Source organism: Aptenodytes patagonicus, chromosome 6, assembly GCF_965638725.1.
Source record: "Aptenodytes patagonicus chromosome 6, bAptPat1.pri.cur, whole genome shotgun sequence".
NCBI lineage: Eukaryota > Metazoa > Chordata > Aves > Sphenisciformes > Spheniscidae > Aptenodytes > Aptenodytes patagonicus.
In genome coordinates, this window is record NC_134954.1 from 74,394,868 (window position 1) to 74,411,293 (window position 16,426).

General features: G+C 35.0%; 1 protein-coding gene across 34 annotated transcripts in view; it reads right to left on the reverse strand.

Moving 5' to 3' along the window:
- NEB (nebulin) overlaps positions 1–16,426 on the reverse strand; it is a 134,557-nt gene that overhangs the window by 25,030 nt on the left and 93,101 nt on the right. For 26 of the 34 annotated variants that reach the window (XM_076343159.1, XM_076343169.1, XM_076343163.1 and 23 more), the window contains 18 exons: positions 15,646–15,750; positions 15,227–15,331; positions 14,586–14,690; positions 13,994–14,098; positions 12,376–12,480; positions 9,532–9,636; positions 9,247–9,354; positions 7,915–8,019; positions 7,182–7,286; positions 6,955–7,059; positions 6,255–6,359; positions 6,033–6,143; positions 5,437–5,547; positions 4,865–4,966; positions 4,642–4,740; positions 3,901–3,999; positions 656–766; positions 403–507 (listed from right to left, as the gene is read on the reverse strand). In XM_076343159.1, coding sequence (XP_076199274.1) covers positions 403–507; positions 656–766; positions 3,901–3,999; positions 4,642–4,740; positions 4,865–4,966; positions 5,437–5,547; positions 6,033–6,143; positions 6,255–6,359; positions 6,955–7,059; positions 7,182–7,286; positions 7,915–8,019; positions 9,247–9,354; positions 9,532–9,636; positions 12,376–12,480; positions 13,994–14,098; positions 14,586–14,690; positions 15,227–15,331; positions 15,646–15,750 — 1,896 coding nt within the window. Of the gene's footprint in view, positions 1–402; positions 508–655; positions 767–3,900; positions 4,000–4,641; positions 4,741–4,864; positions 4,967–5,436; positions 5,548–6,032; positions 6,144–6,254; positions 6,360–6,954; positions 7,060–7,181; positions 7,287–7,914; positions 8,020–9,246; positions 9,355–9,531; positions 9,637–11,618; positions 11,724–12,375; positions 12,481–13,993; positions 14,099–14,585; positions 14,691–15,226; positions 15,332–15,645; positions 15,751–16,426 lie in introns of all 34 variants that reach the window. The other 8 variants (XM_076343168.1, XM_076343193.1, XM_076343190.1 and 5 more) reach the window with 3 other exon arrangements.

The window sequence follows — 16,426 nt, forward strand, 5'->3', positions numbered from 1 at the left end:
ACATAAATATGAAATGAAAAAACCAGACAAAAAAAAAAATTTAAATATAGTAAGCAGTAAAGAAAAAAGAAAAAAAAAGAAGAAAATAGTATTTGTTAGTGTGATGCAATCAGTTAAAATGTAATAAAGGATCAATTCACTAAAAATTATTAGAGGATTTAAAATATTAGCAGTTCTACAGCTAATAAAGATTTCACTTCCCAGAGGACAAATGTGGCAAAGTTGCTAGTTAACTAGGAAATAATCATTAGAAAGTAGAGGAAGAGATCACTACCAGGTGATGTCCCATCAACAATAACAGAGGGAGTACTTGTTACAGAAACAGTTAGCAGAGATCAATTCAGAGTGGAATCAGCAGTAATGGAAAAATCAAATGGATCTGGGATTAGTTAATAAGCTTACAGCGCTGGCAAGTTGGCTTGTGCTCAGGACATGGTTCATGATCAGCGATTCAGACATGTCTGTGACAGGCTTATGAAGCTTCTTTAAATCCACCTTGTATTTCACCTGCAGGTAAGAAAGGACAAACAACATTAGAAAAGGAGACTGCTAATAAAATCTGTGATGTTGAATGTATTAATAACATAAAGGAGGTCTTTGTTAAAGAAATTTGAAACTTTTAATTTCCCTAGAGGAAAAGCACAAGTAAACGTACCTCACTAGCCATGTTGTGAGCATCTTTCATTGTCTTGTAGATTTTAGCCTCCTTTAAATCATACTTTGGCTTTTTACCCATCTCTTTGGAAAAATTCTCCTTGTATTTCACCTAATTAAAAAACAACCAGGTATTACAACTGTTCTTGAGTACTCACTTGTTTGGCTGCAGAAAGCAAAGAGACCCTACTTCAATGCTGATAGTAAGCAGAAGAATGGAAATGTAGTAACTTGAAGGCATCCACTGGAATAAAGGCTATTTTAAGGATGACCTGACATGGAAAGAAAATCTACATCTGTATTTACAAAATACCACTTGCAATTTTTCTTTCAGTGCACAGGTTACATCTCCTCATTGTAAAAATAACAGACATAATCAAGAGAAGTACGTTGACAAAATACAGCTAAATTCTGACCCTCAGAGATGAAGAATTTTTCACTTGATGGGAACCGTGCATAGATAAAAGATACCCTATTTCACAAAGAGACAAAAACTGACACAAGCATAAAGAGTATTTAAAAGAACTTTTTATGTACCTCTTGGAGAAATATAAGCTTTAAAAACTACCTCAAGACACACTAGCACTGAAGATGGCAATATATCAAATACTTTTACATATACTGTTATACACATATTGTGTTCTGTATAAATCAGAGATGAAGAAGGATGTTAATGATCACAAACAGAATAGTGATACAATTAATTATCAGAAATTAGATTACGCAAGAGGCTTAGTAACACTTCCAAACCACATTAGCATCAGCAAGGTAAACCATAGCGACGTAAGCCATAATATTCCAGCAGACCCAGGCTGAAGGCACAGAAATGTTGAAAGGAATGAGAGTTTTGCTAATGACTTAAATGAGGGCAAGTCCTTCATTCATCATGACTTGCCCCATCCCACTGCTGCAGGTGCAGCTAAAGGCTAATCCCTCACTATTTCTTGTAAACCTACAAAAGGGACGGTTCCATTAGGAATATTTTGGGTTTATTACCTTTTTTGCTATCAGAGATGCATAAAACTGTTTCAGAAGAGTTACTAAGAGTGCAAGAAAAACTCAAAGTATTAAAGATTAAGTTCTGGCTTCTCGAAATGGATCCCATAGTTAGTATGTATGCTCATCACCATTAGAGTAAACATCAGTAGAAAAATTCTGAGGATTTGTCATGCCTTCCCTGTAGTAGTATTCTGCCTGGTCTGGAAACAAGTGAGGCAACATTTCTTTCTGTTTACCAGTCCACATTTCCTTGGAGACACTTTATACTAAATAAGCTAGCAACCCCCATCCCTGGTGTAAAGAACAAGAACTAAACAACCGTCATCAGTCTTTCTGAACCAAGATAATACTTACAAAAAGCATGCAGAAAACATAAGACTGTGGCTGATGAGGAAAAAGGATTAATGGTTCTTCAGAAAAAAAACTGATGTCCCAAGCAATATTTATGTGAAAATTGAAATGAAAGAAATAAAATACTGAAGAACCGATAACTAAGTTGAGGAACTCAACTTAACTCTAGCTGACTCCTGCAAGAGGGTTTTTTATGACAATTACAGAAATGTAAACAGATAACTTTATATTAGTAAGAAAAGAAAGATGATTGAACGCAGAATTAAATCACATTCCACAATCACATTTTACACTTCGAATTCATTGTCATATTCTTATCCATACAGCACCATATGGTTCATGCTGGATACCACTGTTGCTCTTTTGCTTTGCAAAATACGCCAACATTCAGATAAAACACACAGTGAAACAGGCAAATGCACAAATTATATAGCTGCTCTAGGAAGACAAAGAATATCAACATTTTTGACATAGAGGAATCAGTGTTGGTTCTGACCTCACAAAAATTAAAATCAAGCAGAAGTGTACTAGAATCTGTTAAGTTTTGCAAGCTATGCAACATATGATCAAGATCAGACCATCATGCCAAAGAGTTCACTTTTTTTAAGCCCAGAAGAAATGTTACTGGAAGATCTATGCAAAATTAAAAGCAAGCATGCCAGACAGGCAGATGAAATCCAACTAAAGAAAGGCAACTGGATAAACAAACTGGACATAATGCTTCATAAAGAAGTAGTTTATGAGAAGAAATGTCTAAGAGAAAAAAAAAATTGAAGATTATGCCAATTATTCTTTGCTCCATTACTGCCTCTACAATAGTTAATTTTCTCTCAGGACCAAAATAATCTCATCAAAACATGTTTATAAGACTAAGAGGAGAACTGGCTAGCGTTGGAGCAAAAGCATGGAAAAGGAGGATCTCATCACTGAACAGCAATAAACATAACTTCTTCTTTTTCTTGTATTTCAATTGTTCAGTTTAAGAATCCTTGGTTCTACTGAAAAGACTTGTTTTTCCTGACAAACACAGTGGCTGACATTCAAACATGCGACAGTTACGTGCAGCAGTCATGGCGAGACATGGAAAAATCATAATCCCCCTTTTTTTCATTTGGAAATACATGTGCAAAACTGAAATGGCACAGATCTGTCTGCTGTCACTTCAAAAACTGCTATGCAGCCATAGTTTTTCTATTTTCCAAAGGTTTTGAGATGGCAAGAAATATAAGAAACTATGTGCCCTCAAATCGCACTTCTCAGAGGCTCTGGGGCTGATTTCAGTCATACACTATGCTTCCATTATGCCATTCCAGCACAATATAAACAGAATAGTTTAAATGAAGTTCAAATAGAAGTTTGAAGTTTGAATAGTCAAAATGAAGTTCTAGCGTGAATGTTATGCTTATGGTATGACTGTTCACAGAAAATTACCAGCACCATTTTTCGGGTTTGTCATACACATGTTTACATTTTTTGCAGTTTCAGGAAAACCAGCTCAAGCTTATATGTCTGTTTTTAGGGTTTTTTGGGTGAAAAAGGTGAGTTTTCACATTGCATGAGTGCATTGGAAAACTTCCGTTAAAACCACTGGAAGTTCCAAAACCATTATGAAGGGCATAATAATGTTTCAAGCTTCATGTGGCGTTTCTGAAACAGACAAATTCCCCACCCACAGAATTCCCATGCACTGTCTTTCCAGACACAAAAAAAAGGTGGTCACATCTAACTGAGCAGTCTCACAAGTTTTGCTACATTCAACACCTTTGACACAAAAAGATCCAGTGCAACTGGTGCATCATAAACCCTTTAACAGCTTGGAATTGTAAGATAATATGCAAGCAAGAGACAGGTGCATAAAAATGGCATTCCCAGATGTGTCACTTAAAATTATCTTACATGACTACTTAGCATATTAGCTTTCTTAAAGGTTCTCATCCATGGGGTATCATAAGATGCAGCTCCATGCCCTCTCATATGTCGTTTGAGGTATTCTGCCTACAACGCGTAGCAAGACAGCAAGAGCAGAAATGCAAAAAATGACAGGATTAAAGCATGAAATGGTGAGAAAGAACCAAGTTGAACTGAGGTCCTGGTGGAAAAAATTGTCACAGAAAATAGCAAGCATGTGCTTCAGACTGATCGGAGAACATGACCATAGTATAAAAGTAAGCAAGCTTCTATTAATATAACATACTAACTTCAAAACAGAAGATTCTTTTAAAGGCACAAAATAGAAAGAAAGTGGCTGAAAAAACCTGAATGCCCATCTCATAAAGGATGGATAATAAGAGTTAGGTAAAAGGCTGCTTCTTTTAAAGCCAATACCCAGAAAAGCTAAAAAAAAGAGACCATGGCTAACACTTCAGCCTTAGTATTTAAAAGATCTTGTCATGGTGCCATTTTAAGGAGATTCTATACCTCCACTACTGACATTTAGTAAGTCAGTAGAAAAGTTTATTTAACAAAGAAATACCTTGCATTGGGATTTAATTTTTACTTTAACACATTCCCTTTAAAATATTCCCCTATCCCCTAATCTAGAATAATTTCAGTTATAATATTAGTATTACTCTATAAGTTAATATCATGTCTCATTTCTCTCACTGCTTCACAGTTTCACCAACTTTTTATTATTACCTGGCTAGTTAGCTTGGACACCTCCTTTGCCAGTTCAATATCTGGACGTCCCAGCATGGTTACGCCAATGCCAGCTTCTCCACGCTTTTTATATTCAATCTAACAAAGAAAAAAAAGTATAGCTTAGTAGTGATGTCGTTCCCTTTTAATTATTTTACTGACACTGGTTTTAATAGTATAATTACTGCTAAAGAATTATACAGAAGACTTAGAAAACACTTACATCACTAATTAACTTGGCAGCCTGAGTTGCCTTCTTAATATCTGGTCGATCTGCTATAGGTGTGTAGTGGAGCTTTGACTTGGCATCTTTCTTGTATTCAATCTAATCCGTGATGATAGACAGAGGAAAGAAAATTACTGAGGTTTGTTCATGAGCAATATATCTAATAAGGACACAACAATGTTGCTGGGAAAGTGCATAGGTTTTTTTTAAATAATTTCACAAGGAATGGATTTGGGAATCTGGTTTTGCAAGTTGTCTACAAATGAAGAAATAAGCATGTGCAATTCTGCCTGTATTTGAAGGAATGAAAAAAATTATTAGGTGTGATGCACTAGATTACTTTAAATCCTACCATGTGATTAAGTAGAAATATGCTTTTCAAAGAAACCTTTTATTTCAGTGCAATTTTACATTTGTAAATATTTGCACCTTTATCTTTCAGAATTACACCTGAACATGGAGGCTGGGAGGAAATCCAGAAGTATGTGAACTTTTGTTTTTGCCAGCTGACTTTGATTGAATTTGCTTACACAAGCTACTTAATTCATGGAAAGACAAGACAAACTTACTGTACTCTGTTTTTTAGCAACTTCCATGGCATGTTTCACTTCAGGAGGCTCCAGCATGACAGAATAATTAGACTTGCCTTTCTCCTTCACAAACTTCTTTTTATAGTTTGTCTGTTAAGAGCAAAAAGGGCCATGTGTGATTTTTTAATTTTACATAGAGGTAAATGCTACTGAAACTTGGAAATAAGCTCACTGAAACTGCTAAGGCAGATAAAATGCAGTCTCCTCAGTCTCAAAATGTATGGTCCCCAGCTTGTTTGTCATAATTTGCACTTTAGATTACAAAAGCTTGTTATTTGGAGATAATGATTTGTGTTTAAACTGTGTTCTATGAAAAATAAAATCTGAATTAAAGACACCTGTTAGCACTCCAGCCTGTCACTTTTCTCCAGAGTATTTCAACAGATTCCCAATAAAATGTGTTTAGCTCTTTGTTAAAGTCTCATTCTGGTAGTAATTAATCTTTCCTGACTCCTTGGGCATTTTATGATGAGACTCTAAATGTGTTGCATGTATACTAAAACATGCAACAGTCTAATCAATTATAGGCAGCAGGTAAAATCTCACCACAAATTGTTATCACACTAGTTACGTACCTCACTGACATTCTTGGTCACCTCTTTCACATGAGCAGTGTCTCGTGTCTCTGGCAGGGTTGTGTAAGACCCACGTGGAAGCTGCTTCTTGCTATGTTCTTTGTATTTGTTCTGAAAGCACAGAATAAAAATAGGTAAAAAACAGCAATGCAAGCCCCATCCCTCCCCCCCCATATTAAAAGGATGTAGTGAAAATGAACAAATAACTCTCCGATGTTTTACCTCAGATACAAGAGAGCTGACATTCTTAGCCAGGAGGATCTGAGGTGTATCTGGAACGACAAGGTACGTTCCTCGAGCTTTGTTGTGCTTCTCTTTGTATTTTATCTAGCAGGAAGAAAAGATACCATTTTAAGCAATGTGTATCTTGTCTTGTGGCAATTTAAAAAGAAATTAGTATAGTTGTGCCTGCTTGTTAGTGAAAAGGTTTGCAGAAAATCCCATATTTTGATGTTTTCCAAGATAAATTCATTCCAGTCTATATATTCCTACGGCTCTCACTTGGAATTTTATTAATATATGGAATATTGAATTAATATTCCATATATTGTTAGTAGTTATTAAAGATACTTTGTGTTATGCACAAGTTACACCTGCAGCTTTTTTTGTTGTTTTCTCCAGATAATATTTTCATGTCAATAACAGGAATGCAGAGATATACTGAAGGTCTAGGGTGTTCAGGCACTGTTAACTTTGAATGTTTACTTAATCCATGAACTAGGCCAGTGACATTCACAAGACCAAATTTATTCAGATTTTGCCAATTTGTTAATGAAATAAACATGTCAAATCAAATAATGAAGTGAGACTGAGAACAGCTTTTCAAAGCTTCCTTCTTAATCCAATCATATTTCCAATAAGGTAGTTTATGTAGTAAGTAAAGTTCTAGTAGAACAAAAAAGTGAGTGTTCCAAGTACTTACATCACTCGCCAAGATGGCATTATTTAAGGCCAATACTGTGTTTTTATCATCTGTGACAGAGAGTTTGCATCCCTTTAGGAATTCCCGGTCCAGTTTGTATTCATACTGCAGGAAGAAAAAATAAAAAGTAAAAGAAGAGAGTCTCAAATCTTCTACATTTTTTTTTTTTATTCTGAACATGAGAGATGTGGGGAAAGGGAGTATTCAGTTTGTTCTAATTTTCTTACATCACTCTGTTGCAGAGACGACTTGGCTGCTTGAACAAAGTCAGGCCTATCAGCAATCCAGTGCCAACGGGCCTTGGCTGCTTCATATTTCTTCTTATAATCCAGCTGTTTATAGTGAAACAACAAGAATAAAAGAAGTTAATTGGAAGTTGTGTACTTTACACGTGACATTCATACAGATGCAAATTCTCTTTCAGTCTGCACCAATTTAAGAGAGAAGAGGTAAGAAAGTGCATCTACATCAGACTATGGCTTTCCTCTGAATCATGTGCAATCCAGTGGGAGTCCATTTACTTAGTTTTTCCACTGCTAGGTGGAGAAAGGAATATGAATGACTGAAAAGATGTCATGAGTCTGAAGAAGGTGAGTGCTTTCAGTTCCTTGCCTATTGAAGTGGATGTTGGGCCACAGGAGAGCTTCCCATGAAGCACTTAATTTGTCACAGAGAATTTCTGGGACAGTTATGTCTCTGTCAGGAAAACAGAGGGGGACTAGAAGAACAGTAGATGTGTGACATGCAAGGACCTCAAGTGACCTCAAGGACAACTTGCAAGAGTGAGCACTTTAGTATGAAATAAATTAATATATATTTTATTCAAGCAGCATAAGAATTAGAAGCAATGTCCAAGCTCAAAAAATTTCACTGGAACTGAAAATAATTTCTCGTGGTCTCCATTGCCAGTCCCAAACACTATCCATAATAAAATTAAAATATTAATAAAACTGAACTCACATTGCTGTTTAGCTTGTAAGCATGCCTTGGAGTCTTAATATGAACTGAATCTGCTACGACGTTGCAGTGAGATTTATTCCTCTCATACACTTCTTTGTATTTCAGCTAAAGAAAGACAAACATAAAAAATGTTTACAAAGATAATATCATTGTCAACAAGAAAAGCATAAAAATATGAAAAACCATAATATTAAAGATTGCTCCTGTCAAGATAAAATCTTAGCAGAAGAAAAAGAAATTATATCAATACAACTTGGTATCAACCATCTGCCTGAAAGAATGGTCCTCCTCAGCAGCAGTTCTCTTTAAATAGAAAATGTAGCAGGTATAACTCACTGTGAAGCACAGACTACAACTTAACAAAATCTACACAGTAATTCTGCCTCTTTCTAGTTTTTTGCACCTAATAGAAAGGCTTTAAAGAAACATGTTCTGATAGGCACATTCAATGTTTTCTGAATATTCCTTTATACAATCTCAAATTCAACACTCAGTTTAGAACAGAAAAAAAGTACTTCAATTCAAGATCGCTTTTGAACACCTTTGTCTCTTAATGATCCACATCAGTATCTGGATAATATGGTTATTTTTTTTCTCCTAGATTTAGTCATTATATAAATAATCCATGTAGCATCTGAATGACTTTCACGCTACTTCTTCTCACAGTACTATATTGAGTTACGGAAGTGCTAGTATCCTCATTTTATTTATGGCTATCTAAGGAACAACAAAGCTCAGAGAGAAAGCCTACGGTAGGAGGAGGAATTAGGACCAGGACTCCCAAATCCTATGACATTATTCTAGCCACTTCACATTCCTTTCTCTCTCTTCTTTTTAACCTTCCATTGCCCCATAATAAAAACGTATTTATTTTAGATCAGAATATTTACCTTACATATTCACAATATCCATAGAAGAAATGAATAAACACAGTAATGTATTAAGTACCTTATTCAAGGCTCCACAAAAGCCACTAGCCAACAGAGGAAGAAAACCCAGAAACAAACTCCCCAAATCCATGCTTTAATTAGATACCAGTTCCAGCTCACAGCTTTTATTACTAGTGAGGGCTGCTCTACCCCAGCAAAAATGTTCCAAGAGCTACAGAAGAACATTACACAAAAAAACTTCCTGAACACTTTCATACTCTATTGTGTTTTTTGAAAAAGCATTAAGTACATATGGAGTTTTACATGCAAACAAAACCAATACACTCTAACAAGAAGCTATTTTTTAATGACAGTATTACATATGAGTTTAAAGTATTGCATATCAAAGTAAAAAGTTAATTATGTGTCTTTTTGATACCACAGACAAAGATAATTTACTTACATCACTTATTCTGTCCTTGACCTTGCGCACATGCAATAACATAGGTGTATCATGGATTGTAGTATAGCCTTTAGGCTTCGCTTTGTTATATTCCAACTTGTAAATAATCTGAAGATAAAAATTATAGATTATATTATTTCTTGACATTATTGGTGTCAATTGAAAAAATCAAGATGAGAAACATTGTATAATGGACAACTGAAAATGCCATATTCTTAATTATCACACTTCAAAGGTCTGAATTCAGAGAAGGAGGTATGCTTGAAAGGGACTGACCACACTTACATCACTAATCTGTTTGTTGACTTTTGTAGTCCTTAAATGTTCTGGAGTATCCACAACCATAGTATACTTGTCTTTCTTCTTTTCATAGTCCTTTTTGTATTCAACCTGGTGATTGGGAAAGAGCGTATGTTAACCAGACAAACCAAGACAAAACATCTTCAGGAGATATGTTTATATTCACGCATAAAACTGCAAAATCCTTCCACCAAAGCCCATGAAAGCTGAACATGCACAGTGAGCTAAACTTTGCAAACCCCTTATTTGCCTAAGAGGCTGGCTATCTATTTGTGTGATTAATTTCACATCTATTTCACTGAGTGTAAAAGCTTCACTTCTATCCTAAATCTCCAAGATTGAGCTAAAAAAGCAATCTCAGCAGATCAGTGACTTTTAAAATTCATAACTGGACAATATCTCATTTTTAAATATTCATCAAATGAAGAGAAACGTAAAACATCTTACACAGTAAAAGATAAAAACATCCACTGAATATGTCATAATGCCAGGCTATTTTAAAGGCTCTGATAGCAGAATTTGTATCTTGATAATTTCTTTCTTAAAGATCTTAAAGATCCCTACTCAGGACTCTAAACCTGTTTTCACAGAATTCAGTGAGAACAGACTGTACACCAAGAATGATAATTCATTGTAGACAGCCTGAGGGCAGGTGGAAGAGGTTAGAACACGTTTTTAAAAAAGAACTTTCATGCTCTATCTTGCATCAGAAAATAAAACCATGCTTTTGAAACAGGACTATGACAGACAAAATATAAAAAATTATATACAAACAACAAATCATAACATGAAGTCAACTCAGATGAACATGCAGGTCAGGCAGAGTGCTATTTTTTTTTTTCTTCAAAACATACTCAAACTTACCTGCAAGGAATTTTTAATGAGATAATAGAAATCCACGGATAAATTGAACAAAAATGTCTAGTAAACACCCTTCAGTACCTTATTACTGAAGAATTTTGTTAACTGTGCTAATAGTAACAAAGAACACCCCCTCCCTCTCATGTAATTGTTTTCTACTGTTGCATTTCCAGTTTATAATTTAAATGTTATATGCCTGTTTCACCTGGCCCAGTCAGGAATCATTTCTACCATTGAAAAGAGTAAGGTTACTGCTAGCAGCTGTGATTTCAGAGCAGAAATAAATATGTACCAGTTATTTAATAAGCCACATTTTCATCCAACTGGTACAATCAAAATATATATGCTAGAATCCAGATCAAATTAAGGTAGAATATGGAAAATAAATTCTTCACTATAATATCAGAGTCATTACAGGCTTTCTTTTATATCATCAGAAATATAAATAGTTAGGCTCTTTGGTCTGTATGAACAAATAGATGAATCATACTCACTTTCTACCTTCTGATTCTTATTAGAACTGGCAAAAGGAGAGAGTATTTTTTTTAATAAACTGTATTATATGACTGCATGAGGACTGCTTTGCTAGCCTTGCTCAAAAGCAGTAGGTAGAGAAAGAAATTGATGAAAACATGATTTACTACAGACCTATGCACCTATACCATTTCTAAGAGCACTTAGAATTGAGACATGACTCTGTTCTGTATCTAGGCACAGTCTGACACCATTCTCAGGTAGAGTGGTAGATAAATGTTGTAATCTACTCGCCAAATTGCTTCCTCACGTGCATACTGAATTAAGGGACTTGTGTTGTGAGGGGTGGTCAGTCCAAGAAATGGTGGCAGAGTGAGAATTTGTTTAGGAAAATATCAGGAACAGCTAACATACAATATCTTAAATGTATGGAAAATTGCTCTTTATGTAAGTATGTGAAATATTATATAGAAGTATATATAACAATTATTTATAATGAAAGGAGAAAATGCAGGCAAGATCAGCCTGAGCTGAGTGAAGTCCAAGTTACAGTAAATATTGTTTCAGATATTCTGTTTTCAAAAATATTTTATCATAGCCAGCGTTAAACACATCAACAGAACTCTGGAGTCTGATATCTATAGAAATTTAGAGAACTCCCAAGCAGCATATATTAGAAGTCCAAGCAGCTAATTTGTATATATAATGTCTCCTACAGCAGCAGTTCTTCATATTACCTGGCTCCATAAGTATGTGTTGTAGAGTGCTGTCAGCATATCTGGCCTCAGAATTTCATTACATCCATGTTGCAGGAGCATCTTGGCAAAGGATTTATATTTTTTCTGTTCATGCAAATGGCAACGAAGCACAAAAGAGCCTTGTGAACACCATAAACAACAACACAGCTCTAGATCCCAGACACTTTGAGAGTGGAGAGATTTAGGCCAGGTACTATATGTATTCATTCAGATGTGCATACAACTTACATCTATATAATTAAGAATGTCAAGAGTATATATTAAAAGATTTGCATACTATCCCATTAAGGAAATTGTGAAAATATTTTTTGGGAGATAAAAGTAAAGTATAGATTAAGGTGAGGGCACTCAAATGCCAAATACATCACTGTTGCTTGAGTAATGAGTAAGAAGATAATGTTTGTAAAGGTCATTAAAAGAAAGGTAATAAAAAGTAAATGCATGATACAACATGCATTTTTTTTAAAACCTCTCCAATGACTTCAAGAGGCATTAGATTTCTGATGTCAATTGATGCACAATATATGAAAGTACATACAGTAAAGATTAGCTCACTCAAAAAGTAGTAATTCTTTTTGGGTGGCAAAACAAAGACTGTCCGATCAACTGAACTAAAACATCACAACATCACAGGTGAAACCTGTGATACTGCTAGCTATAGACATTTCACACAGACAGAGCAGCTGAGAGTGAACCAGGCACTTTCTGGCAGCACCGGCTAGTGCTCCTACAGTACCTGACTGCTCAGTGTAGTCCCCCACTTGGCCAGGAGGTTCCTAGGATCATCCACAATAACGCTGTACCTATCTTTGAGCTTCTCATAGGCAGCTTTATATAATTTCTGCTCAGAATAGCATAATACAGTGTAACAAATTAAAAGAGAGTGAAGACACAGAGATCATACTTCTAACCATTGAAACCTCTTTACATGGACTATTTAAAGGCTGGGATTGAAGTTCATATCCAAAAGAGAAAAATATATTAATTAAAAAAAAACACAGAGAGAAAATATTTCCAAACAGTATATGCATTTCTAAATTTCCACTGGAAGGCCTAATCTACAATTTAAGGGTGCCTATATTCTATCCCTGCCACTCTTCAACAAGCCATTTTATGACTTACTTTCTTCATGAAAAATAACTGCAGAAGCAACTCTGTATGGAACTAGATTCTTGATTTGAGTACAAAGAGAACACAATGAGATGCAAGGGTAAATACAATGTTATATTATCATCAGACATTTTGTAAGCAAAAACTATAATCCCTCATCACAAAAAACATCACTTGCATAACAGAAGACATTTAGGCAAGTTCATTTCAATGTATGGAGCCCCTGTTGCTAAAATCTTACTCATTTATGTTTCTCATATTAAATTTTTCCTTATTTGCTCTACTGAGCAATAAGAAGACTGAATACTAACAATCTTCCATAACAAATTCTGGTTCCCTGCTTATCAAATTGAGTATAAAATGATAGCAATGGTACTGGAATGGTATCTGTTGTGAAACAGTTTTTCTTACTTAGAACAGGTAATACTGTAAGACATTTACTGTCAGGTAAACAATTCAACATAATGTCTGGTGAAAAAGAATAAAATACCAAGATGTGAGAGTCTAAATATACACTGCTTTAATGAAGAGCATCAGAGTCTGGTGTGGTATGCCAGCTCTAAGCTGATGAGAATTCACCTAGAACACAGTGCTTTTCAATGGGCTTTGTCCTGTGGGTGTACAGCACTACTCCTAGAAACTCCATTGGTGATTTTAATCTTAAACCCAGGGGCATTCATTAACCCCCTTTGCTACTATGTTGTGTTTATTGTTTCTTTAGCACTACAGGAGAAAAGTAAGAAAAAGTAAGTAGTAGAGTGGGAGAATTCAAGGCAAAATATCTGAAATGAAACAGAGCTATGGTAACTTTGGAAATAATACTATCTTCTTAACACTGATGAAGTTGGGTTTTTTTCAATGTTTCAGGAAAGTAATTGTGATTCTCCCTATACCTTTTTCACATGACAATCAACAATCAGTGTTACTAAGTAAGAAGCATTATTTAAGTTAGCATTTATTTACCAGTCAGCAAAGGAGAAGTTTCTTTGTAATGACAAAGTAATGGAGCAGGGGTCAGGATTTCACTTTTTAGGTACTGTAAACCTTTCCTGTCCTAATACTCAGACAGACAATAAGAACAACCTTGTCTTTCATGATTTTAGCCTGACCTTAAGACATCTTTAAGCCTGAATATATTTTGATTTATTTAGAATTTCATAAGGAAGATCAACCTTCAACTCCGTATTAACATACACACACTTACTACTTCAGTATGAGACTCTACAGAAACCTTTAACACTTACCCCAGCCACCAACTGAGTTGCATGTTTAAAATGCTTGTTAATTGGAGAGTCAGCTACATACTTAAAATGAGACTTAGTCTTCTCAAATATCTCCTTGTACTTACACTGGAGAAAAAAAAAAACAAACAGAAAAAAATATTCCAATGTTAATCCAAAGAAGGGTAAGGCAATGAAAACGTATGATTTTAGAAACAATCTGCAGCAAAACCATGGTAGAATTATTGCATATGTGTGTTTAACGTATCTATAAACAAAAAATAGCTGTAAATATAGTAGTTTGCAGGATGGAAATATCACATCAAGAAAGCAATGGAAATTTCAAATCTTCATAATTTTAAAGCTAGACTTAGAATCACTAGAAAAATTACTACGGAGCTCACAGCTTTGCAAGGAACAGAGGGGATAAGTAAAAGATCATTTTGCCTCTGTTTTATAGTAAGAACTGAAATTTTAGATGCTATATATTAAGTTCTACCATGAGTTATTCATATCAACGTCTAGGTCAGAATTGGATTCTCCTGTGAAAAATTTATCTACAATATAAGCAAATGTCAAAAAAACATTTAGCAACAATTCAGACTGTTTTACTTACCCCACTGTAGAGCACCTTATTCTTTTCTGCCAGAGCAAAACTTGGAGTATCCCATGCATAACAGCCAGTGCCTCTGAGCCATGATAAGTCTTCCTTGTATTTAACCTTTAGAAAAGAAGTAAAAGGATTCAGTTTTAAGCGGCACCAAGTGGTAGCTGATCAGTGCTGAAATGGCACCTCAACACAAGCTGTAGCAAACAGAGCTACATCCATTATTATTCCATTATAAAATAAATTACAGTTACTCATACTTTTCTAATGGACTCAGATTATTCACATACCTAATCTATCATTAGCTATTTGAGTTCCTGTGTGAATTAAAAAACATTTATTCTTGTACAATTAAGGGGTTATTGTATATGTACAGATATGTACTATTAAAGGTTGTTACAGGGTTAACAAACAAATCTAAGCAAATGCAACTGAAATGAATTAAGACTGTTCTGTTAATTTCAAAAGGAGATGGGCTGCAATTTTAGCCATCAGATTTGCTCTGTCATTTCACAGATCTGCCAGGTGAAAGTGTAAATCACTTTAAAAATTTCAGCTGCCTTCCCTTTCTCACAATAAGACTTGGTTTTCATTTTGGAAACCTACTTAAAATTTTCAACCTCCCACACCCAGGAACTATTTGAACTCACATCACTAATAGCATCCGTGACTGCGCGATGATGGTAATGCTCTGGACGGTCTGGGATTGATCTCCAGATTCCTAACTGGCTCATATAATTTTCCTTATATTTCACCTACAAAGAAAATTGAAGAATGAAGTAAACCAATTTGAGAACAGAACATGCTAGACTATGCAGTTTCAAGACATTCCTTTTTCTGAAACATCAAAACTAAAACAGTGGAAATGAGATTAACTTGCATTCACCTTTGTAACATCAAAGGCAATCAGGTGTATAATATTCCAGAGAAAGAAAGAAGTTAATATTAATAGTGCTGATCATATTTTTCTAATTATTTGACACACTTAAATAGAATGATAGCATAAATGGCATATTCTAGGTTATTAAATGACAAACACTAATTAGGAATGAAAATGTTGTATACATACACTGCTAATATCATCGGTAACCTTTCGATGATAGACAATATTCAAAGCATCTTTCACTGTGTGGTACTTGCCCTTAGTATTCTCAAAGGTTTCTTTGTAGCGCAACTGGTAAGAAAAATAACATACAAAAGAATATATTATATTTATCTGTCAGGAATTGTTTTAGTTAAATTTCCTACCTCTTAGGAATGACATCCAGGGATATGTTGCTGTCAACTTCCTAATGTAAGCCGTGAGGAATTTTAAGAAGCTGCAATTGCCTACAGTCAATTGCAATTTGACTGAGATTTATGGTGAAAATTAGAGAGAAAAGGAGTTGGTACATCTAAAGCAACATTTCATCCTATTCACTTTTAGACTGAAGACTGAGGATAAAACATCCATGTATCACAGGACTACTCTCTAGAACAGTGAAAGTACCACTTTTGGCATAAAACCCCTCTACTTATCCCTTCTTCCATGTCCTGATCTAGAAGAAAGCAGGAAGATCAATCCAGTCTTTGGAGAAAGACTTTCTCAGAGGAGAAATTCAGATGTGCAAAAGAACTGGGATGCCCCTTTGCAGTATTTAAAAACCATTCTTGAGAGCAGTAAGACTGATCATCAGAACAAAATACCAGCCCAGCACATATCCTTTCAGGATACAACAATCTGAAATATATAGCAAAGATCTCACGAATGAGTAGAGTACTCTTAGCCATTGCCTTAAATCACAAATCACTATTCCATGCTTGAAGGAAAAATCAATTTCAACTTAATAACCTTATGTGCAGCAGCTCAG